The sequence below is a fragment of the Liolophura sinensis genome, chromosome 1 (genome assembly GCF_032854445.1).
Source record: "Liolophura sinensis isolate JHLJ2023 chromosome 1, CUHK_Ljap_v2, whole genome shotgun sequence".
NCBI lineage: Eukaryota > Metazoa > Mollusca > Polyplacophora > Chitonida > Chitonidae > Liolophura > Liolophura sinensis.
The window spans coordinates 20,333,241-20,358,714 of record NC_088295.1 but is presented as its reverse complement, the minus strand read 5'-3'; the positions used below and the strand labels follow the sequence as shown (position 1 = coordinate 20,358,714).

Below are 25,474 nucleotides of genomic sequence, written 5' to 3'. Positions count from 1 at the left end.
ATTTCAGAAAACAGTCCACAATGGTCGCTTAAGAAGGTCGTCATAACAGATTTTCTCACACATGGTCACAGCAAAGAACACACTGACAGAGAAAATCAACATAAATCACTGCTAGTCAGGCCAACATTTCTACCTGTATTTTCACTTCCATAATCTTGAACAGCATTCTCATAAATTTTTCGTAACTTCTTGATCTTTGGTGTGGCCTAGAAACAGAAAAAATGTGAGTATTTCTGTAATATTGATACACCTTCCAGACAACTGAAGTCACATGAAATAATGGTGAACTCTTACAGAGAGCTCAGAATATCAATCATGCATCACGTCATGAATTTATTTTTACACTGTTGTGTTTCTTCTCTTCGCATCACAGCTTTTGACACATTCCTGGTTCTTTATTAAACTCTCCAATGTAAAGGCAATATCTGAATGTTTCAATAGTATATATATATATATATATATATATATATATATGTAATGCTGATAATCATTTGAGGGTTTATCAACTACATGAATACCTGAGAATTTTCTATATCAAGGAAATATTGGTAGAATTCCAAGGATACTGGCCGGATCAAGCTGAAATAAAGAGGAACCAAAACTATCAGTGACAAAATAAAAAAAAATAAAAAAACAGAGCTACTGCTTGGTAGCCATAGGCAGATAAACCAATGTTTTGTCACCATGTGAATTAAAAAGCCTTGTTCAGTGACTTCCCTCATATTGGACACCGTAATTCTTCAACTGTTTTGCATGTTTGCAAGATGTTTACTCAAGTATATTCTGAGGAATTATTCTGTGTTGACTGATAAAATTATACCTTTTGTGAAGCCCTGAAACTGGGCAAACCAATGTACTTTTGTCTCCAAAAAGAAACCAAAAATGTCCATTGCACTGAAAGCTGCTCTTTTATATGGGAAATGGTTGAGAAATTAGGGTAATATTTACTATAAACACTATTTCACTTATATGACAGCAGCCAGCATTATGGTGGGTGAAAACCATTGACTGGTATTTTAGGCTGTACTCAAGACAATTTCACTTATATGACAGCAGCCAGCATTATGGTGGGTGAAAACCACTGATTGGTATTTTAGGCTGTACTCAAGACTATTTCACTTATATGATGGTAGGAATGGAGCAGAGCCCAGGAAACACATGGAGTAACCTATCAAAGGTGTAATATAATTCTAAAGTACTTCCAGCAGGGATGTAATTGAACAGGTTTCTTGCTTTAAAGATTAATAATAAGTTCAAGTAGATCCCTGACAAACCTACTACATGTTCATTAACCCTGCAGCTGAACCAGCAAGAGCCGAGGGATAACAGCTAATCGGGTTTACACTTAAATATTAAAACAAGCTGAGTCATCAAAATTACCGAGGGCAAGATATACCTGTAATACACCTGTCTAGCCTTTTCCACACCATGAGTAACAGCTGCCCACTTTAGATACATCTCTTTTGCTGGAAGACACAGTTCTCTTACTGGAGATGATGCACAGGTCTGGATAAAAAACATATATTTTGATGTTTTTAAAAGTAGATAAACATTCAGTTAGTTTATGTTCACTGCGGGTTAAACAAAATTTTCCCAGAGTACTTCTTATTATATCCCCTGGTAAGTGCTGCTTCACTCGAATACCATGCTACACGTTTAGATGAAGAGGCAAATATGTGAATAAATATCAAGACTGCCAACTTTTTGAGGAGACCACAATCCTGCATATGAGGTGAAGGTTTAAACTGTTCAGCCTTTACAATCACTCATCATTCATGGGGTTAATTCTGTTAAACACGACTAGTATATATTTATGTTTTGCATGTCATTTTGACAAGAAAAATATAGTCATTAACATAAAATTACCCACCTGAAATAGTGTTTCAACTGATGAGTAATTTGTAGACACTAAGTACTCTAGAGTTATCTCCCATAACGGCCAGCATTCCTACAAGTATAATATTTAATGAAAATTAAAAGAAAAGACAACAAATATCATAACTATTTCTTTCACAGAGAGAGGTGGAAACCGACTTAAACGGCCACAGCCATTTTGTTCTGACGTGCTTAGTAACTTTACATATCAACTTTTAATCTGGAATTCTTACTAGGTCATTGGATTTACCATGTTACAGAAACTGAAAAATGATGTCACATCACCCAGACACCAGACTTTACTGTTAAGACAGTGTCCCTGTGACATCAGCAGAAACAGGTGCATTCTTGGGTTACAGAAATAATTCATGCCTAATACGAAAAAGTCGATAACATGGCGGCGCTTTTGGTTTTCTCAATGCGCACTATATGTATTTTGCTCACTGAACTGCAATATCTCAGTTATGCAACATCACAGATATAAAAAAAATATACTTTTTAAACTTTATGTCAGTACTTTATGGATGCATATATAAAGTTGGTCTAGTGTTGTCTTTTCTTTCAATACTATGTAAGGAAGCCTGAAATCAATTTTATATCCAGATAACATACAGATAATATAGGCTTTGATTACAGGAAGTTGATAGATCAAACACTATAAATCATGTGGTTTTAAACAGCTGTGTTGGCATGACACTAGGCCTACAACGAAAAATACAATTACAAACAAGTAAGACATTGATATCACAGGAGAAACTTTTCATATTTAGCCCTGTCTTAACTTTCAAACTTTTAAAGTTTCGAAAGAATAACACTGAAAGCCTTACAAAGCACAGCTGCATTAAACTTGTAGAATGCTGTAAAAATTACAATGATGTCTCTGATCCACTGTAGAAAAGATCACTGCTGAGTTTACTATTTCTCTGTAAAAGTTTCTTGTGAGAAGAGAACAATTTGTGAGAATAAAGAGACTGGGAGATCTATGTGTGTACGACTAGCAGTGTTACATTAAGGCATGGGTAAGGGATCAGCATGGCTCTCTCGCTAATGGTGGGCCCGTTCATCGTGGTATCTGATCTCCATCCCCATAGCCGCATCCAATCAATGGGGCAAACACGGCCCAACCTATGTCCATGCCCCGTCCTTCGAGACCCACAATTCCCTCCAAGCCTGTCAGAGCATCAGCACAGATGATATCAGGCAGTGTGGACTCAAGCTATTATCTCCCTCAAAAAGCTGCTTGTAAAACAGGATATTGAGTTAATAAACTGTATTGAGGTCAAAGTATTAAGTCAACACCGCAGAAGAGTGGGGAGCACAATTACAAAACCTATCCACTGTTTTCACATAGCTCTCCATGTAACAGCAAACGTCTTCAAAAGCTTAAAGTCCACATTTTACCACTCTATTTCTTAAGCCACTAGGAATACATAACTCTCGCTTGGACTTCAAAACATCCACTTATTTGATTGCCAAGACCCCATTTCTCTAAAAAGCCCATGCTGGTGGAGAATTGATTTGCTCCTGTTCAGGATAAGATCTATGTACTACTGTCCAAAGAAATTGATGTTCCCATTTGGGCTGTTCCTGCCACGAAACAGACTTCTTGTTTCCATTTAAAGCGTACATGGCCCATCAATGGTCACAAATACATGACCATCCATTTAATTGGCTGGGGCACACAACGAAAGCAAACAACAACCGATGTGACCAGGTGAATAGGATTTTATCTGTCGGTATGGTAGTGGTTAATTCCTAACTCTGGCCCCAGCACCAACTGAAATAAACATCAAAGCTTAAGAGCAGCCTCATTGGAAAGTTATCCAGCCAGCCAGAGGTTTAAAAGGGCTACCTATGGATGGAATCCCGCCACAAGTCTCGTCCATTCAGAGGGGTATAGATGATTAAACCTGCTGGGTCGCTGGCACTTTCAGCGGAGGGGTTTCAAGATCAACGGCCCTGACAGAGATCAGCCCATTTTTCACAGACTCTAGGATATCATGGAACACATTTAAGGTAGGAAAAAAACTTCCATCCTTTACACTGCACAAATGTCTAGCCTCTTCCAGAAGACCACTTTAAGCTTTATGTATGTACCATGATAGGAGAATATTGAACGTCCATCTTTTTGTCTCCACAAGACAGAATTGATAAAGAAAAGGCAAATATTTATGCTCACTCCAAAACAACCCAATAGATGTGGACAAGGCAGCTAAGCTAATATAATCTCCTACCAAATAACAAATTCCAATGCCATTTTCCACTGAAGTAGTATTAATCTGTATACTGTATGACACAGGAATTACCCAGGTTCAGATTTTGACCTTATCCTCCATTACTAAGCTGAATCAACCCACAGTATCATGTGAAATTCACATACTTTATCAATCTGCTTAGTTATCTTGAATCCTGATTTTGTCATAATCCATACCAAGATAGCCTCATCCAAGTGTGGGCACAGCAGCACACCTTCAGTTTGATTTACTTTCTATGTACACATAAAAAATAATAAAAAACTTGTTTTGTTGTCGGTTCCTAAACTTTTCCTTAACAACTTTGTTTGCGGTCAGTAAACCGATCCAGGCAGTTAATTCTCCAAGGCAATTTGATTGTCAATTTAACTTGTGAGAAGACAAATGCATGGCTTAAGTAGAAGTGAAGGTTATTCACAACATTACCCTTCCCTTGTTCCATGGTGAGACAACACTGGCTGAGGGCTTTCCTGAAGCATAGACTGAAGGTTAATGGGAGCACAAAAAAGCCATCGTTCAGCACTTACACGTTCAGGAACAAGCTTCCTAGCTTGATGAAGAATATCCATGAGCAGCTTTTCCTCAGCCAGACCCTTGGTTAACAGGACAAGCCTCTGTCTCCAGAGGGCGACATAGGCGGGGTATCTCTGGGTGGATTCTTTACACACGCATTCTGCCTCCTGAACGGACCCAATCTTTAATAAAGTATCCAGCTGTAATACACATCAACACGCAATGAGCTTAGGAGTAACATGACAGCAGAAGATTAATCCAAGAAAAGAACAACTTGGTCTATAGGCTCATGTACACATTTTCCAAGGACAGTCAACATCATGGTGATTCTGAATTTGTTTTATTTGAAACAGCATTAAGGAGAGATAACAACATTCACAATATACAAACTTCTTGTCAGCGTACAAATATTAAAGATGGCGGCAAGAAAACATGAACATGATGTACCAGTAAACTTAAGAAGAAAAAATATGAAAAGCTATTTGTACATATGGCCTTTTTAGTGTTTTGGGGGAAGGGGAGACAGGGGGAAGGCCCTGTGGCCATGATGGTTAACGTGCCAGCGCGGCGCAACGGCCCAGGAGCTTCTCACCAATGTAGTCACTGTGAGTTTAAGTCCAGGTCATGCTGTCTTCCTCTCCGGACACACTGTTGGCTGCCGCTGTATAAGTGAAATATTCCTGAATATGTCATGAAACACCAATCAATACATAAATAACTTTAATATGCTTTTTCCATTCTTTTTTCTTTAAGAAGAAAAGGGACATATGAAAATAATGTTAATATTGCGTGTATTTGGGACCACTCCTCGGTACATATGGTAATAGTTATAACATTCTAAATGATGAGGTGACATATAACTAATCAATTTATTTGTATTCAAACTTGACCTTTGCTGCTGACAAATGTGTAAAAACTGGTCTTTTAATCATATTTATATTTCTAATATATTCCTAAATATGATCCTAATTCAAAATTAATGCCTGTGTTGAGTTCTAAAACAACAAATTTACATTCCCATAAATTTATTAGCCATGCATCACATCCTCATATAGAGCACTATCATGTAAAAATGATATATACTCAGCACATAAAAATTATTTTCAACGGTCCCTTTCCCTTTAAAAGAAAAATTGAAAAGATTATTTAACACCAAATTTACAAATAACTTTTAACACCTTTTCATCAGAAGTTTGCATCATTTCTATGTTTTCTTTTCCTTTAATCACTCTTCCATTCTAATTACCTGGAGTGTCTTTAATATGTGGTTTGCCAAACAAAGCACATACAGGCATGTATTTTGTGTTTTAAGGCAAGAGATCTTCCATGGTAGCAGTACTGCCTGTCATAGCTTTATTTATACATACATTTATTTAATCATATATATATGTAGTTTGTAGGCTGTGCATGTGTGTGTAGCTTACCAACTACCCATATATACAGAACAAGGTCAAAGAGAAATAGGTTGTTTAGTTTTCAGCTAACTAAAGATCACTAAATGTTTGACAACCACAAGCTTGTGAAAGGATTGAAGGAGTCAGAAATCACTTGAATCCATAATCAGCATGATCAGAAAATCCAGATTAAATGGATACTGCAAGAAAATTAATGGTCAATCCATTGATTTTATGGCAAGCTTGACAGTTTTGATAAGCAGTTTTTGCCGATCAATGTCACTGCACTTCCAAGAGTTGCAAGTTGTCATAGTTGCTATGGTGATGGACAAAGCCAACCCATGAAAGGCATTACTCTTTTGTTTTCAGGTGTGAGAAAACACTTGGCTCAAAATGAAACTAGTCTCTCTAATATTTTCAGATCTGAGAGACTGATCAGCATGTTTTTATTTGATAGAGGACTGCGAGCCCCATGTTGTATGTATAGCTGTAAGATGACTAAGGCTGTCAGGAATGACCCTTTGTAATTATCAGCCAGGAGATGATTGGCATTTGGTGATATGTGACCGTAAAGTGCCACTGCCCATGACTGGTAGTGATGGAAGGATTCGGCTTTAGGGAGCCATCCATTACAAAGGGCTAGCGGTCAATTCCTAACAATAAACCCTGAAATTAAAGACAGGCCCTAGCGAAAAAACCTACCATTTTTCATCTTTTATGAGAGATCTATCCTCCTTGCTGGCAGGTTGGTTCCCTGTTTTCATCAGGAGGGGTAAAAACCATGACCATGTAAAATCAATCGTGTCCGTCTCTAAGGAACTTACCCAATCCACATAACATTGTGCTGACAGAAGTCCTGCCCCAGCTGCTCTCTTGAAGACTTCCAGAACCTTCCGAATCCGCTAAAAAAACAGACATATTGAGGAATCAGACTCCCCACAGATGCTTTTTTCTAAAATGAATGTAATGAATCAAGTTCAATTTCATAGACAAAATCAAGTAAACAGTGTAAGAGATCAATAGCACACACACTGCTTATACCATTACAAGTGTATCATAAAAATTGACCTTTGATAACACTGGGTTTGTTGAGGCACTGAATGACATCCATCACAGTCCTAATGCAAAGAAAAATACCCCAAAGCCACTGTCAGAATTTCAACTCAGGACTGTTTAATATCTGAGCTTACCACATATTACATTTGGCACCAAACCACACTCCTGGTGCCACTCAAACCACTGTGACTTTTATTCTAATGACAGACAGACAGAACTGATGAGACATGCAGCCAAACCAATTAGCTAATAAAATTACATTCCAAGCAAATCCAAAAAAACAACCAAAAAAAGACACCACGACTTTAGGGCAATTTCAATTTCCCTGCCATCTTTGTTCATATAGCGCCTGTTCTTGGCATGTTCTCTTAGTGTTAACTGATCCTCATCCTGGGTACATGTAGATTTGAGTAACCCGAAGTAAGCCATGGTCCAAGATGTACAAACCTGTGGAACCATTTTTCAATCTGACCTTTCTGCATTTTCAAAAAGCTGCATGATTATGAGATGGAAGTATAGATGTTACATGAAGATGTTACTTCATCTGTCACACCATGCAACAGTAAAGGCAAATTTCACAGTGATAAAATGATGTGAAATATTATGTTGTCACAGCCTGATTCAATACACCCAAAATCTGAATTAAATTACTCTCATCCAAATTGACTGCTGCAAAGCCATGTTCTCCTGAATAAAATCAGCAGTAACGTACTTATAATGGTACCCCACTCCCCCAACACACACAAGTATCAAGATGCCATAAGAACAATGGGGAAACTTGTTTTGTTCTTTCCTGTGGTACATCACAACACGTATGTGCCCACAATAAAACATTGTATTTCGCTCTACCACAGAAAATAATTAATTTTTATTGATACTCTGACCTATGTATAGCCCCACACCTGCATTCCTACATAAACCTTATTGCTCTAGAACACTTGTAAAATCTTACTCAGATCATGATAATGGTGGCTACAATGAGAATATTAAGCTTACTGTCACAAAGCCACACCAAAAAAAGTCTGGTCGGATGAGAAAGGCCAACTTCAAATACAGGAAATATCAATGAGCCCGTCATAATACTAAGTATATTATTATGTGATTTAAGTGACATCAAAAGAAACACAACATATCTTACTACAATGAAGCTTTCTGTGATCTGGTTATGTCATCTTGTTATTTCACAAATGTATAAAACCTAACTTATGTACACTGACAATAGTTTTTTCCACATTACATAATCAAAGTAATATAAGTTTATAATGACTGATAAGCTCTAAAGCCTGATTGGGGCCACTGGAGTCCTAGAGTCTGTGTGTTCATGTATATGTATGTATACTTAGTATAGTCAGCAGAACACAGATTCCTAACTGTAGCATTTATTGAACAGTATGTTACCATAATGACCCCTCATAGTACAGTACGGCATCGGGATGGCAGACAACAGCTGCTATGTAGACTAGTCTGATCTAATCAGCTTTAATAACCCGCTACCCTGTCTCCCTTTGTCTGAACAACAGAACCACTACAGACAATCCTGCCTGCTTATTGACCACTGTGCCTCTGGCTGGCTTCACAAAAGCCTTATTGCATCCTTTTCACAATGATTTTATGTAATATGTGCTAACACATAATTACTATTGTGACATGTTTGTGAATTTGTACACAAATAGTGAAAAGTATGTCCAAATCCACAATTTGAGTGGATTATCCAATATTCTGTTTATTTTTAATGTAGTCATCTCTTTGAGAAAATTGCTTTTCTAATCACAATGTCAGGTCCAAGCTTTTATCTATAAACTATGAAATATACATAGGGCACATCCTGTGCTCCTGATCGACATTCTTCCAATTTCCAATGATGAATTATTTCTGGATACTGTTGCAGGAGGTTAATCCTAAATGGTTTAGCTTGGCTTATGACCACCTCAAGCCAATATCCTTATCACAATGGTCAGAAAATGGCCATAAATTGCCTGATCTGAGGAAGACATGTCCAGGGCTGACATGGCACTAGATGGCCATTGTTTTGTGGTAATATTGATGGGTAATAACTCAGCAGCTGACCGCTGTCCAATGATACAAGTGGGAAAGGGATAGGGTGGGGAGGCGTTTGGTGACTGGCCACTCAGTGAACTGTCTGTGTAATTCATAGCCTGACCTGTTGTCCACTCTGCTGTCACAAATGACCACTGCTTGCGACTGTCTCCAGTTGGATGGTTATGGTAATGGCCTCACCTGGGGTGGTGTGCACTGGGGTGGTGTGCACTAGGCAGAGTGGAGCCCGGGGGTAATGTGGCGTGTGATTTGGTGAAACTCACCTGTGGTCACTACCACTCCACCACATACCTCACCCCTACCTGCCTTATCACGACAACAATCTCACCAAATCATCCACCTCATCTAATCCGGATAATAGAAGAGGTGACAAAGGTCTGATCGTATTATTCCCCAACAACAAACAGCTCCCCTTTGATACTGTGCCAGTGTGGTTTACTGCTGGGCACTTCAGCACCTGCAATAGGCCTGCTATTGTTACCTACCCTAACTCAGTGCAGATGCCCTGCACAATGGAACACAACAGACTGCCTAAATGTATGATATATAATCAATAGCCACCCAGCAGAAAGTGAATTAATCACCCAGCCAGCAAATCACCTGGAAACCACCAATGTATTGTCCCGTGCCAAGACAAAAATGAAATAGTGAAGCGAATGATTGCCAATCGTAAACTTGATAACTGACACTGACCCAAACCAGAATATTTTAACACAGACTTGCATACACCACATCTGTCCCATTTTCATCAAACTGATACAACATTTATTATTTACATAATTATACTCGGTTAGTCATTAATCCTCCAATATCTGCACATGAGATTCATGCATTCACCTGAGTCTTCAAGTACACTACACCATATACATGGGTATAATGCAATTCTGATTTTGCTTGATCAACTGTAACAGATCCAACAAGACAGTACCATAGTTTATCTGCAATACTAAAAATATCAGCTGAGATATTTGGAGAAAATTAGCATTCTATTTACATGTTTCGTGTTTTGATTACCTGGCAAGACTATATTTTATTGCTGGGATTAGACAGGACCCTAGCTCTAGGTAATGGTAATGACAGGTCGGGCCACTTAGGCATTCTACTTTATTAAGCTCTCCTCCTGTGGCTTGGTCAGCCGCAGGGTGGCGAGGCTGTAGTTAAATCACCCCAGGTATAAATCAACATCAATTGATCTTATCTATAAGGTAGTTTAAGTGGTAATAGCCTGGGGCAGATTTGTCCACTACCCGCCTCTACCCAGCTCACCATTCACCACCCACAAATGACCCACACTTACCCTCTCCTGGACCAGTTTAGGGGATGTCTCCCCAATCCTCTCCAGACAGACCCTCAGGTATGCCGTCCACATGGCCTCTGTAAAGAGACATAAACAAGAGATGTAAGGGCTAAGTAACTCATTCCTTTCTCAAAGACAGATCAGCACTTAATCCGTCAATAACCATAAATTAGCCTTTGCCCTATGGTCTGTGAATGGACATAAGATGAGACCTGCCAATAGGTCTGCAGACCATTTGTCTCCTGAAGGCCCTGAAACTATCAATGAAAATACTGGACAAAAACATCTGTATTGTAGTTCCCTGTTTGGAACCATTACCCTGCTGCTGTACAATGTACAAAAAGGATGTAAATTACAAAGAAAACCTGGAAGATATAAAAAGTAAACAACCTTTCAGAGTTACCCAACATTCGTTAATCCTGATAAGAAGGAAATGTTGTCATTTACACCATGGTTCACAGCGTCTTTGATTCCTTTAATACAGTGGTAATACACAATAACATTAAAGCTGACAAGTAAGCCACCGTGACAAAAATGTGTCTATATACAGGCAATAATTAATGATGTTTTCTATCAGCTAAATCCATCTTACTTGCCTTATTTACACTTTTGTATGTTTGATGCCATCTGAATTAAACCGAAACGAACTACAAAATTACATGTAAATAATTTTACTACATTCTTTTGTGTTTGATCCCTTTTGGATAAAAGAATGGGCGACAAAATTATGTGTAATTGTGATCCCCTTTGGCATCAAGCAAAAAACTAAAAAAAACATGGAAATGAATGTTTAGTCCAATTTAGCAGCAAAAACTAGCAAGACATATTTATGGAACCATTATTTTTCACCACACACAATGAATTGATTCCTTTCCTCTTTTCAAGACTTCAAAATTCCAAAAGATAAATATATGCACTCTATACATGTAGTTTGGTTTAACAACATTAGATTTATTGGTGCATCAACCAGGTCAAATTTTTGTCAACTGGGCCAAGTTTCTATCTTAAGCTTTACCACAACAAAGAGATGACAAAACACATTTTGGATTAGGCAGGTAGAAGAACAAGAGACAAGAAAGGTAAAGAAATTGTTCTCATCAAACAGCCTCGGAATGACCATTCATATTTGTGTATTGCTGCAGGTCAAGGGGTATGCTGTGTAAATATACCTGCCTTGACACAACAACAGATGTAGATGTGAGGCTGAAATTAATGTGGTATAGACAGTTGCAATTATTAGATGTGGTTGGTGCAAATATTGACATTTTGCCCTCTTTAAGGGTTTTAGAAGCTCATTTCCCAGTTGTAAAGTACACACTACAGTCTGGCCTGTGTTGACAGACTCTCCGCTGTCTATATGTTTTTGCCAGGCCAGGTGGCAGAGGACAAGTTAATTCTGCTTTACTCACCTGTAGAAAGTGCCCAGCTTATGTGCAGAACTTACAGCTATTGATCTGGTAAACATAGCTCCTACAAAACTTTACTTCATTAGACTAAGGGTGCCAACAAAGGGCAGAGTCTGGCACAGAATTCCATGACTAATGACTGTCGGCTATTCATGTGATGGAATGTTTGTCCTGCACACAGCTTCAAGACGTCATGTAAATTTAAGCCTTATTTTTAAAATAATTGGTGGTGATGGACCTTAATCCCTTCTGTTGCAAGGGTGGAGTTTTCTACTGTGACCCACATCACCATTATGTGATCATAAGTATGATCATTCAATTGTCTGAGGCTGAAAGTTTCCAAAGAGTCTAGACCGCTTCAGTTCAGACCAATTAATAACTCTTAACCATTAGGGATGCATGTTCAATCCAACTCCGTCTGGCTCAGTTGCTGATTGAAAGACAGTATCTCACAAAGTGCAGTGATTTCCTCCAGGCTCTGCTCAGTTCTGTCACCCAACCTTCACCGTCATCATAAATGTGAACTAGTCTTGACTGTGTCATAAAACAATTACCATATACTGAAATAAATAAGTTACCTTGCCACACTTTCCTTAGTCATCACCAGGAACCCACTTATACCTTTCAATCTGGCACAATTTCCTCAATCATTCCCAGAAACTCACATACACATTTCATTAAGCTACACTCTCCTCAGCCATTCCTAATAACCCACAACCATGTATATTTTTCATTCAGCTATACTTTCTTCAGTCATTCCCAATAACACAAATACATCTTTCATTCAGCCATGCTTTCCTGTGTCATTCCTAACAACACAAATTTCATTCAGCTATGCTTTCCTGTGTCATTCCCAATAACACAAATACATCTTTCATTCAGCCATGCTTTCCTGTGTCATCCCGAACAACACAAATTTCATTCAGCTATGCTTTCCTGTGTCATTCCCAATAACACAAAGACATTTTTCATGCAGCTATGCTTTCCTGTGTCATTCCCAATAACACAAATACATCTTTCATTCAGCCATCCTTTCCGGTGTCATTCCCAATAACACAAATGCATTTTTCAATCAGCCATGCTTTTCTGTGTCATTCCCAATAACATAAATACATCTTTCATTCACCTATGCTTTCCTGTGTCATTCCTAATAACACAAATGCATCTTTCATTCAGCTATGCTTTCCTGTGTCATTTCCAATAATACAAATTTCATTCAGCTATATTTTCCTGTCATTTCCAATAGCACAAATACATCTTTCATTCAGCTATGCTTCCTGTGTCATTCCCAATAACACAAATACACCTTTCATTCAGCTATATTTTCCTGGCATTCCCAGGAACACAAATACATCTTTCACTCAGCTATGCTCTCCTGTGTCATTCCCAATAACAGAAATACAGTTTTCATGCAGCGATGCTTTCCTGTGTTATTCCCAACAACACAAATACATCTTTCATGCAGCGATGCTTTCCTGTGTCATTCCCAACAACGCAAATACATCTTTCATTCAGCTATGCTTTCCTGTGTCATTCCCAATAACATAAGTACACCTTTCATTCAGCTATATTTTCCTGTCATTTCCAGGAACACAAATACATCTTTCATACAGCTATGCTTTCCTGTGTCATTCCCAATAACACAAATACACCATTTATTCAGCTATATTTTCCTTGCATTCCCAATAACACAAATAGAATTTTCATTCAGCTATGCTTTCCTGTGTCATTCCCAATAACACAAATAGAATTTTCATTCAGCTATGCTTTCCTGTGTCATTCCCAATAACACAAAGACATTTTTCATGCAGCTATGCTTTCCTGTGTCATTCCCAATAACACAAATACATCTTTCATTCAGCCATCCTTTCCGGCGTCGTTCCCAATAACACAAATGCATTTTTCAATCAGCCATGCTTTTCTGTGTCATTCCCAATAACATAAATACATCTTTCATTCACCTATGCTTTCCTGTGTCATTCCTAATAACACAAATGCATCTTTCATTCAGCTATGCTTTCCTGTGTCATTCCCAATAATACAAATTTCATTCAGCTATATTTTCCTGTCATTTCCAATAGCACAAATACATCTTTCATTCAGCTATGCTTCCTGTGTCATTCCCAATAACACAAATACACCTTTCATTCAGCTATATTTTCCTGGCATTCCCAGGAACACAAATACATCTTTCATTCAGCTATGCTCTTCTGTGTCATTCCCAATAACAGAATTACAGTTTTCATGCAGCGATGCTTTCCTGTGTTATTCCCAACAACACAAATACATCTTTCATGCAGCGATGCTTTCCTGTGTCATTCCCAACAACGCAAATACATCTTTCATTCAGCTATGCTTTCCTGTGTCATTCCCAATAACATAAGTACACCTTTCATTCAGCTATATTTTCCTGTCATTTCCAGGAACACAAATACATCTTTCATACAGCTATGCTTTCCTGTGTCATTCCCAATAACACAAATACACCATTTATTCAGCTATATTTTCCTTGCATTCCCAATAACACAAATAGAATTTTCATTCAGCTATGCTTTCCTATGTCATTCCCAATAACACAAATAGAATTTTCATTCAGCTATGCTTTCCTGTGTCATTCCCAATAACACAAATACATTTTTCATTTAGCCATGCTTTCCTGTGCCATTCCCAATAATATAAATACATCTATCATCCAGTTATATTTTCCTGTCCTTTCCAGGAACGCAAATACATCTTTCATTCAGCTATGCTCTCCTGTGTCATTCCCAATAACACAAATACATTTTTCATTCAGCTATATTTTCCTGTCATTTCCAGGAAAGCAAATACATCTTTCATTCAGCCATGCTTTCCTGTGTCATTCCCAATAACACAAATATGTCTTTCGTTCAGCTATGCTATCCTGTGTCATTCCCAATAATACCAATACATCTTTCATGTAGCTATGCTTTCCTGTGTCATTCCCAATAACACAAATGCATTTTTCGTTCAGCTATGCTTTCCTCCGTCATTTCCAATAACCCAAATACATGTATATTTTTCATTCAGCTCAGTTTACCTCAGTCTTTCACAAGAAACTAAATACTACACAAATACACCTTACATTCAGCTATATTTTTCTGGTATTCCCAGGAACACAAATACATCTTTCATTCAGCTATGCTTTCCTGTGTCATTCCCAATAACACAAATGCATTTTTCGTTCAGCTATGCTTTCCTGTGTCATTCCCAATAACATAAATACACCTTTCATTCAACTATATTTTCCTGTCATTTCCAGGAATGCAAATACATTTTTCCTTTAGTTATGCTTTCCTGTGTCATTCCCAATAACACAAATACATTTTTCCTTCAGCTATATTTTCCTGTCATTTCCAGGAACACAAATACACCTTTCATTCAGCTATGCTTTCCTGTGTCATTCCTAATAACACAAATATGTCTTTCATTCAGCTATGCTATCCTGTGTCATTCCCAATAATACAAATACATCTTTCATGTAGCTATGCTTTCCTGTGTTATTCCTAATAACACAAATACATCTTTCATTCAGCTATGCTTTCCTGTGTCATTCCCAATAACACAAATACATTTTTCATTCAGCTATATTTTCCTGGTATTCAAAGAACACAAATACATCTTTCATTCAGCTATGCTTTCCTGCGTCATTCCAAATAACACAAATACATCTTTCATTCAGCCATGCTTTCCTGTGTCATTCCCAATAACACAAATGCATTTTTCGTTCAGCTATGCATTCCTGTGTCATTCCCAATCACATAAATACACCTTTCATTCAGCTATATTTTCCTGGTATTCCCAGGAACACAAATACATCTTTAATTCAGCTATGTTTTCCTGCGTCATTCCCAATAACACAAATACATCTTTCATACAGCTATGCTTTCCTGTGTCATTCCCAATAACACAAATGGAGTTTTCGTTCACCTATGCATTCCTGTGTCATTCCCAATCACATAAATACATTTTTCATTCAGCTATATTTTCCTGTCATTTCCAGGAACACAAATGCATCTATCACTCAGCTATGCTTTCCTGTCTCATTCCCAATAACACAAATACACCTTTCATGCAGCTATATTTTCCTGACATTCCCAATAACACAAATACGTCTTTCATTCAGCCATGCTTTCCTGTGTCATTCCCAATAACACAAATACATCTTTCATTCAGCCATGCTTTCCTGTGTCATTCCCAATAACACAAATACATCTTTCATTCAGCCATGCTTTCCTGTGTCATTTCCAATAACACAAATACATTTTTCATTCAGCCATGCTTTCCTGTGCCATTCCCAATAACATAAATACATCTATCATTCAGCTATATTGTCCTGTCCTTTCCAGGAATGCAAATACATCTTTCATTCAGCTATGCTTTCCTGTGTCATTCCCAAGAACACAAATACATTTTTCATTCAGCTATATTTTCCTGTCCTTTCCAGGAAAGCAAATACATCTTTCATTCAGCTATGCTTTCCTGTGTCATTCCCAATAACACAAATACATTTTTTATTCAGCTAGGCTTTCCTGTGCCATTCCCAATAACATAAATACATCTATCATTCAGCTATATTGTCCTGTCCTTTCCAGGAATGCAAATACATCTTTCATTCAGCTATGCTTTCCTGTGTCATTCCCAATAACATAAATACATCTTTCATTCAGCTATATTTTCCTGTCATTTCCAGGAACCCAAATGCATCTTTCAAGCAGCTACATTCTCCTCTGTCATTTCCAATAACCCAAATACATGTATATTTTTCATTCAGCTCAGTTTACCTCAGTCTTTCACAAGAAACTAAATACTATTTTCATTCAGTTACACTTTCCTTAGCCTTTTCAAGGAACCCAAATGCATCTTTCATTCAGCTACACTTTCCTCATTTATTCCCAGGAACCCAAATCTTTTATTCAGCCACATTTTCCTCAGTCATTCCGAGGAACCCCAACACATATTTCACTCAGCTACACTTTCCTCAGTCACTCCCGGGAGCTCAAACTCATTTTTAATTCCGCCACACACATTTTAGCCTACTTGTCATCCTCATGTTTGACTACATCTATAATATAATCTGTGAAATTTCTTATCCATCATGACAGCAACCATTAGCAGCTCCCACATAAGCAAAATGACACCACCTCTCCCGTCTCTCCTTTATCCAAAGGCAATACAGCGAGCAGTTTCACGGCAGTTAAATGGCAGCAAGAAATTGAATCTGGACAAATTCATGAGCTAATGATGCAAGAGATGCGGGTACTCATGTAATCAGAATATCCACTGAAATTTTTTGTCAATCTACAGGTCTGCACAGCGGGTTTATTTCCTGTAACTGATTGCTCTATAATCCCTATCATTCACTGGTCTTACAGATTTAAAAGCACTTAAAACAGAGCTGAACAAGAGAAATCTTGTCAAATGTCACAGACTTCCAGAATACATGGAAACATATGGATGACACACTTCTTTAAATGATGGCGAGTATAATCCATATAATTCCTTGTGTTTTTGGTTTGTTCGCACTTCTAAATGTCCCTGAAAAAAGCCTTACAATATGAAGAACATATCAATATGTAGTAAACTGGTATGACTAGAGAAGATTGTACATACAAGCTGGCATAAATCTGGTTAAATGAACATGCTGATGGCAAGACAAAGCAACTGCAACAATTACTTGAACATTGGCACTTTTTTTTCCTCTCTGTTTGGAAAAACATGATTAGATGCCATCTGCATATTGGTAAGGAATCGTAGTACGAGTTGAATGATGATGTGAGAAAATGCAGTAAAAAGATGTCTTAAGGCATGTCGAAATATGCACCGTGGAAACATGAAATATTTGAGAAACTCTGCAGTAAAATCCTGTTGCAGCAGCCCAATATGACTGTCTGCATTTACCAGTATATGCCAGGCTTATGAACCTGTGTTACACCAGGGAATGCCTGGATATAAAATGTATTTTAACACGGCCTAAAACTGACATAACCATTTCATTCTGAAGTCATGAAACCAAAAGTTGGCCAACAGACAGACTGACTTGTGCAGAAGGTTAGGTAGTGTTGTATTAACGATGTCATTCAATAATGTAATAAAGCCTGACTGATGTCCTCATCACGAATAAAGCTGACTGAGGCAGTGGGGAGCCACAAGGTGATTCCATTGATAAACTGTCAATGATCAGGCAATTCATATGCCCCAACAACGAGAGGCCCAAGGTATCGACCATGTGCCGAGCAGACTCCCATCAGGCGGACGAGTGACGACGTAGCAGTGCATTGGTGGGCAGCCCTTGCCCATTATTACCCTCTGCCTAATCCCAACACACTCACTAAAGTAATAGAGGAAGCAGAGGGAAAGCCCTTAATTACACGTCCCTCAATCATTCTACCTGTCACACAGGACAAGACCAGGGAATTAGAACGGATCAAGGACTGAGCCTCCAAACCAAGCAGCTCTTGAGGCGGATAAGTTACCCGGGCAGGTCTAATATTATTAGCTCCATTACACCAATGACACACCTTGATAACTCAGGTAAGGGCTGGAGATTAACAGCTTAATAAAGGTCACAAGTCTGGACCACTTGAACACCAAAACAGCATCTGAGCATTAATTAATTAACAGAAATATGTGACACATGTTCATGCAAATATTTCTCTGTATGCACATTAAAAATACTCCCATATAACTGATAAAAGTTGAAAAATATTCCAAACTTTATATATACTTCATTTTATAATACTCTTCCTTAAGGGGTATATAAATTTAACTTTTTTATAATGGTTACTTCTTTAAAATCGTGACAATAAATAAATTCTGACATGATTTGTTTTTCACTTTTTTTTCAGTCTTGTTTACGATTTATCACAAAAGAAATCTCTGACTTGAACTGGAAGATTTCCTTGGAGACAGTCAATGATTACATGTTGCACTAAAAAGAAATTGATGTCAAATTTTCAATCTCACAAATGCCACTTGGATGATTTGTGCAAATGACAACTCCTGATAGACAATACGTAAACTTATAGCCATGATTTGGGTTCCATTTGTAACCAGAGGGTACAAATTTTGAAATCTCAGTACAAAGTTACAACAATTGGCAATTAAAGTTTTCCTTTACAGCCCAAAAAGCTGTGATGAAACATATAATCAAGAAACACTGTCAGTGTTCCATCAGACGAGATTGCAAATAAAAGGCAGATCACAGAATCTGAGCAAACGGTGCAAACGTGGAAGTGGGTGCAAACCTTCCACAAGTGGTCCTCATTCCACAGACAAAAACCTCCTGGGCCATAAAATAATTCACCCAACATTCTCCACTTTGTCAGCATCCCAGCCACTTCATGTCCTGGAAATTACTTTAAATATTTGGACTGGCAGAAGCGATTGTTCAGCCATGCCAGGACAAGGGTATCACACCGATCTCCTAGAAACAAAATGGTGTGGAATGGATGGAGAAATTATCCCTTTCCCCAGGACTGTCTCTCCTTTGTGTAGGTAAGGGGGTGATCTGGAGAAGGCTTCTGTCTGAGACAGCCCCATTCAACGCTGGCAGGCGACCTAACATAGCCTTCATTAGACAGATAGAGCCAACGATAATCCCAGTCTACAATCTAGGGATGGTAAATATCCGACAAAATATTAGTCTATTGGATCTGACTGCATCGTGCCTGTTCAGTGGTCTCCTAGACATAAAAAGAAGAAATTGAAGTTTGCATCTTAACAAACCCAAAACGAGGAATCCACCATGGATGCTCAAACACATCCTTCAAGGGTCACTCACTACTCAAATCAGCAGTCCCAAATCAGTCAACAAAAACAGGCTCAATAATGTCTAGGATATGATGTTCCTCTCTGCTAGAAGAAAGTTTATGGATTTTATTTGGAGTAAACAATGTTCTTAGTCTTCTTACACATATCTGATGTTACTTTCCAAATAATATATTGATACTCCTCCTTCCTACAAAATACAAAAAATGAAAACTGATAAGGTCAACTTGTGCTAATGAAATAATCCACATGTTCATACTGTATATGTATAAAACATGTAAAAATGTATTGAATTTAACTACATATACTGGTTTTATCCATATATGGTTCATTTAATTCATATCAACATCAATTAATAATTACTACTGACATCTTAATCGATGATAAAATTTAACAAAACTGTTTTAACTGCATCATAATATACAGGGTAACCGTAACTTCTCTGTGGATGACACCTTAACCCAAAACCATCTTACATGCACAATATGATTCAAACCTATAACAGCTCAACATAGTAGCTACATTTTGCTCTTTTAATGAAATCCGATGAAATAAGCTTCCCTTATTTTTCATGCTGTTAAATGAAGATAATGCACATGCCCATCCTGTGTGAAAAAATCCAGTTTCTGCTTGGGCTGAAACCACAACTGGCTGTCTATGCTAATGAGGTATATACTGCAGGAGATAATCCAAAATATAAATATAAAATACTAAATTAATAATACAATAATATAAAATTCACAAATAAACTGTACACAAGTGCATATATACTATTCCAGAAGTGAAACAATGACTAGGCCTGAAGCTGAATATCTGATTTAATCTACTATATGCACTGTCCATAACTGATGGAAATTGGGTCAAAAGGTTTTCAAATTCTAATCTGGATAAGAAAAACAGACCTTAATGCAGAATCAATATGGATGCCACTGTTCAATGGTGCATTTCAATGTAAAGTAAAGGGAATTCCGACCTTCCTCTTAATAATGTTAACACATTAAGCTCAAATACAAATGGCAGAAGCTTTGATGGATGGAGAAAAGGTAGCTAGGAGAGAAGGAATCATAGAAATATGACGGAAAAACTCATACTCTGGATCACCAATAAGGATTTATTTATTTGATTGCTGTTTTAAACTGTACTCTAGAATATTTCGCTTATACGACCCGGCTAGCTTTATGGTGGGAGAAAACCGAGCTCTGCCCGGTGGAAAACCACGACCATCTGCAAGTTGCTGCAGACCTTCCCATACATGACCACCAGTAAGGAAAAGCAGCTTAGGAAACTTGATAATATGACAGAAACACCAAGAAACTTCCTTTTTAATTAAATAAACTGCCGGTGAAAGATTATATCCAACTGATAGAAACAAAATTGCATTTAATTTATGCTCCTGGAACTGTATCTACATGTAGTTCTCTACTGTTTGACACCGCTGGTGTTTGAACATGCACAAAAAAAAAATGTGTGTAAAATCTAAATAGCAATTTAACAAGGTGTGTCTAATACTACCCCAAGTTAAGCGACATGTACATACAGTGTAAATTTAAGTAACAGAAACATCATCTATTTACACAAACAGCAAACCATTTTTTGAAGGGTCACAACCATGAAAACTTTCAGGCAGACATAATTCCTCAATTTTTTTCACATATGAAAGAGCAACTTTCAGTGCACTTTATATGCATTTACATTTCTATTTTGGATTGGCCAATCTCAGGGCTTCACTGATGACTTTGGGGAAATTTAATATCATTAGTTTCCTCAAGTGAAGCAAATGGCCTGAACAAGGGTAAGCAAGCTATGCGTGCCTCTGTCAGTCATCTCTGATTACAGATAAAATATAAGTTAACAACAGCTCTATGTTCGGTCGAAATTCAACATGTTCATTAACACCTAGTGTTGAGTTCCTTTTCTTTTCCCTATAAAATGGATCAGCATATCTAGTTACAATTAAATCGCTGAGCAGTGATGTGACCCTGCAAGCTGTGAAAGCAAAACCATGAAAATCTTCTCATTTTTTGAAAGGGGAGGGGGGGGGGGGGTAGGAGAGGGGGGGATGTCCATTTGGTCAGCCCACAGGTTTGTGGAGATAGCCAGGAGAGTGACACAAGTTTTGTCATGTCTGAACAGGGAATTATTTGTTCTGTCTGTGTGTGTAAACTTGTGTTGTAAGTGTGAAGACCAAACACTGGCTGTAATTACATTTCCTGTGGCTGTCTCACGACCCCACACCAGGAAATGCGGGTCCACGGCTGGTCCATACCTCACTCTGCAGCTCCAACCATAAAGCCCTGTGTGTACACCAAACAGCAGCCAGATAAAATAAGTTTACTTTCTATCCCCTCGTCAGTCACATTAAGGCAGATGTGAGAAGTTGGCCCCCAACACTCACAAACAATCCCAGTGTAACTTTGTCACGCCTCCCTGCAGTGTGGCCAATCAAACACCTCCTGATTTCAAGGGTAGGAATGCTTTGAAGCCTCGATCAGCAATTCCAGCCATTCAGTTATGATTACTCAATCCGATTTTCTAAAGTTCATCTTTATCGCTAGTTGCGCCATGTATCATTGGCCACAAGTACTGACTAACTAAATCATGGTGGAATACTAATGTCATTGACAACGGTATTATTTTCTCACACATTATATGTAAATGGATATGTTTTTTTTAAAGATATGGGCAACACAAAGGAAAAGTTCAGCGTAGTTTTAAAGGCATTAAATCTATAACATTTATCTTTTCATGGATCACCTATTTAAAATGTATGCACATGGAGATCAACATGTACATTAGTCCAAGTAAAAATTACTGAGATAGAAAAAATCAGTCAGTCCACACACAAAGGCAAAGCATGTCAGGTGACAGAATGTGAAAAACATTCCATTCTCTCAGAAATTGAAACCTAATTATGAGGTATCTGTTTAAATATTTGACCTGTCACTGAGCTAGAATTTCACCATGTCTGTTACTGTTTGTTATCATTTAACGACACCTGTCACCTCCACAACACACAGGTGTTGCTGTGCAAGGTTGGTCATTATACACAGCTTAATTAAGCCTTCTTATAACACCTTTACATTTTTTCCACTTGAACAGCACACCTGATACAAATTATACAGGCAAAAAACAGAGGATTTCTGATGGTTCTCTAACTCATCCAGCTTATCTGCATGCTGTGACTGGAAGGAGCTGTTATAACACATGTACAGTTAACAGTTGTCTGCTTCCTGCAGCTGACAACATGTACACTCAGTTATTATGAGCAAAAAACAACAAAAACTCACTGTGACTATAATGCAAGGTGTAATTTGCTCGGATTACACAGCTTTGAGCAACTTTTTCATACTAATGTCTACAATTACTTCATTAATCAATTCCATCGTTTATTCCACATACAATGAAATTTTTTTAATATTATGTATATTTCATTTTTACCCTTTGATACTAGGAGAAGTTATGTGTAAGCAAATCAATGCTAACCATGTGCAATCTTATGAACCTTGGAATCAATGTTTTCTCTTCCATATAGTCATACATATATGTTTCAATAAAGAATATAGTAATTAGATAGAATATTACTCGAAAATCTCCCTAGTACAATGCAGCCCATGATAAATTAGTCAAAAATCATTACGATAAACAAAATATCTTACTGCAAGAAGCTATTTTCTGAAATGCTTTTTAATTCTTTTGCAAAAAGCATAAAATTTTTAAAGCAAAGAAACCAAAAGTAATCTGAATCTGTTTTTTTAATATGAAAGTGTAAATGACCGTATAATAACATACTCTTAGAGGGACAGCTTTAGGCTGAGTTAATTACCATACACATCATATTAAAATTAGTGCAAGCTGTGTCTCACAACTGCAAATGAGTATTATGTATTCAAACATAAAAATCATTGTAAAAAATCTGCTCATTAGATGGACATATTAACTGTCTGTAACATTCATTAAGTCAGTTAGTTCACTTTTGTATGGAGACGTGCTTATTCAAAAACAACCTGCAGATAAGGGTCTTAATTACAAAGTGCTCGCGGAAGACGGAAAACTCCAAACCAAACACACGGAGACACAGTCAACATCTTATCTAAAAGATATAGTATTGATCGGCAAGCTTCGAGTGGGGATTTGGCACACGGTTGGCTGAGCAGCCCAGTAAGCGCCTTGTACTGGTCGGGCTGACAGCTGTCAAGACCATTGCTCCTATCTATAATATATGGTGTATTTATCGATAAAGGTGTCGAACAAAGAATACTCTTCCTGGACTGGTATATCGCTCTGGGGCACAGTTGACGAGTTAACTCACAGTGCCATCTTGGATTACCTGTGGGGTTTTGAGGCAAGGCAGGTAGGACGAGAGTTTAATGTAGATTTTCCTATACTGATGATGTAACTGATCTCACATTTGAAGCAAGAGAGTATAATCTGTGCAGCAATTTTCTCACTTGGTGTGTAATTGGGCAAATTATCCAGTGTAACTCTGCCAGCAGGACAATTTAGAGGTCAGGTTTATCACAAGTTAATTAGGGCTCTCATTTGTCCACTCTGATGGCTCCTCACATTCAGTCTCAGCAGATCTCGGTTGGGGTCTGTGCACAGTCAATGGTCCCTGCCTTGCTCCCTAACCTGCATCCCCTGGCAGGTGGGTGAGGAGGGTTATGGCTTTACTGTGCTCCCCCCCAGAGACAGATCTCCACACAGGTATCATCAGCACAGGGTGGTTTCTCAAGGAACAGCTTTGCAGGGCAGGGCTAGGACAGAGGGCACCCAGAGAGCTAACAGGCTGTCAGTTATTCAGGCTTATCACCAGCCTTAGCTCCTAATCATTAGGTAATGATCAGATCCATAGATAATCAGTACAATATTAACTGATGACCCAGACACATTTGTTCCACAGATTAATTTATGATGACAGCATAAGAAAAGATATTGTTTTTCCCTTTTTCTTTTCAACTTTAAAAAAAAAAATGGCAGACATATCAGTGATTCAGCTGGTAAAGTAACTTTAATGTCTGTAAAATATTGCTTTCAACTTTATAGTATACAATCTAACTTTCAATATTACAAATCAATGAAGTGAAGAAATCCAATTAACTAATTTAGTACAGACATTAGATGTTCTCTGTGTTTTAAATACATGTTCAAAATACAGGAAAATAGCAAATTCCCTTTAATTATCAGTCAGCTCCATAATAGATACATTAATCTGAGCAGTGCAGTAGGCCCACTGCTAACAATTTTAAAGGTAATTTTGTATTTCCCACAGGAATAATGGGTAATGTATGTTAAAGACATGCCAGATCCTGAAAACTGTTGATCTGAGGCCAGATTTACATATGGAGTTCTCAAATGGACTGGCACAATATGCTGATTATTTTAGTGATGTACAAACGTACATGTATATTGGAGAAGAGATAATGACTTCCTGTGCCTGGCAGATCACATGTGGAAACAATAGGCCTGTGTAACGCAGAGCCAGGGTGTGTCCCATCAAAGCATGTCTCCCCCACCTGGTGTATATAGACCACGCTCTCTACAGCTTAACTAGATTACTCCATGAATGTCCACTAAATCTAAAATAAACAGATGACAAAAAAACGTGCCCATGGAAGTAAGAAACCTGTAAGCAGTTAGGTAAAAAAAAAAAAAGAAAAAAATATGAAAGGATAAAAGTGTAACAGATGTCAGCAGCCATGAAAGAAAAATATCCAGTGGCACAAGTATGTCTATAAATACATCTCTGAGTAAGAAAAACAGTCATGGTTCTTAATAAGGCTGCAAAATCATGATATGGTGTTTATTATACAAATGATCATTTATAAGTAATCAATG

General features: G+C 37.8%; 1 protein-coding gene across 1 annotated transcript in view; it reads right to left on the bottom strand.

The window, feature by feature from the left end:
* Positions 1-25,474, bottom strand: part of LOC135470000 (U3 small nucleolar RNA-associated protein 6 homolog) — a 53,232-nt gene that overhangs the window by 1,145 nt on the left and 26,613 nt on the right. Inside the window, exons 5-11 of the mRNA XM_064748722.1 lie at positions 10,446-10,522; positions 6,859-6,936; positions 4,655-4,840; positions 1,871-1,948; positions 1,397-1,506; positions 519-579; positions 134-206 (exon numbers count right to left, since the gene is read on the bottom strand). Of these exons, the coding sequence (XP_064604792.1) occupies positions 134-206; positions 519-579; positions 1,397-1,506; positions 1,871-1,948; positions 4,655-4,840; positions 6,859-6,936; positions 10,446-10,522 (663 nt within the window). The remainder of the gene's footprint in view (positions 1-133; positions 207-518; positions 580-1,396; positions 1,507-1,870; positions 1,949-4,654; positions 4,841-6,858; positions 6,937-10,445; positions 10,523-25,474) is intronic.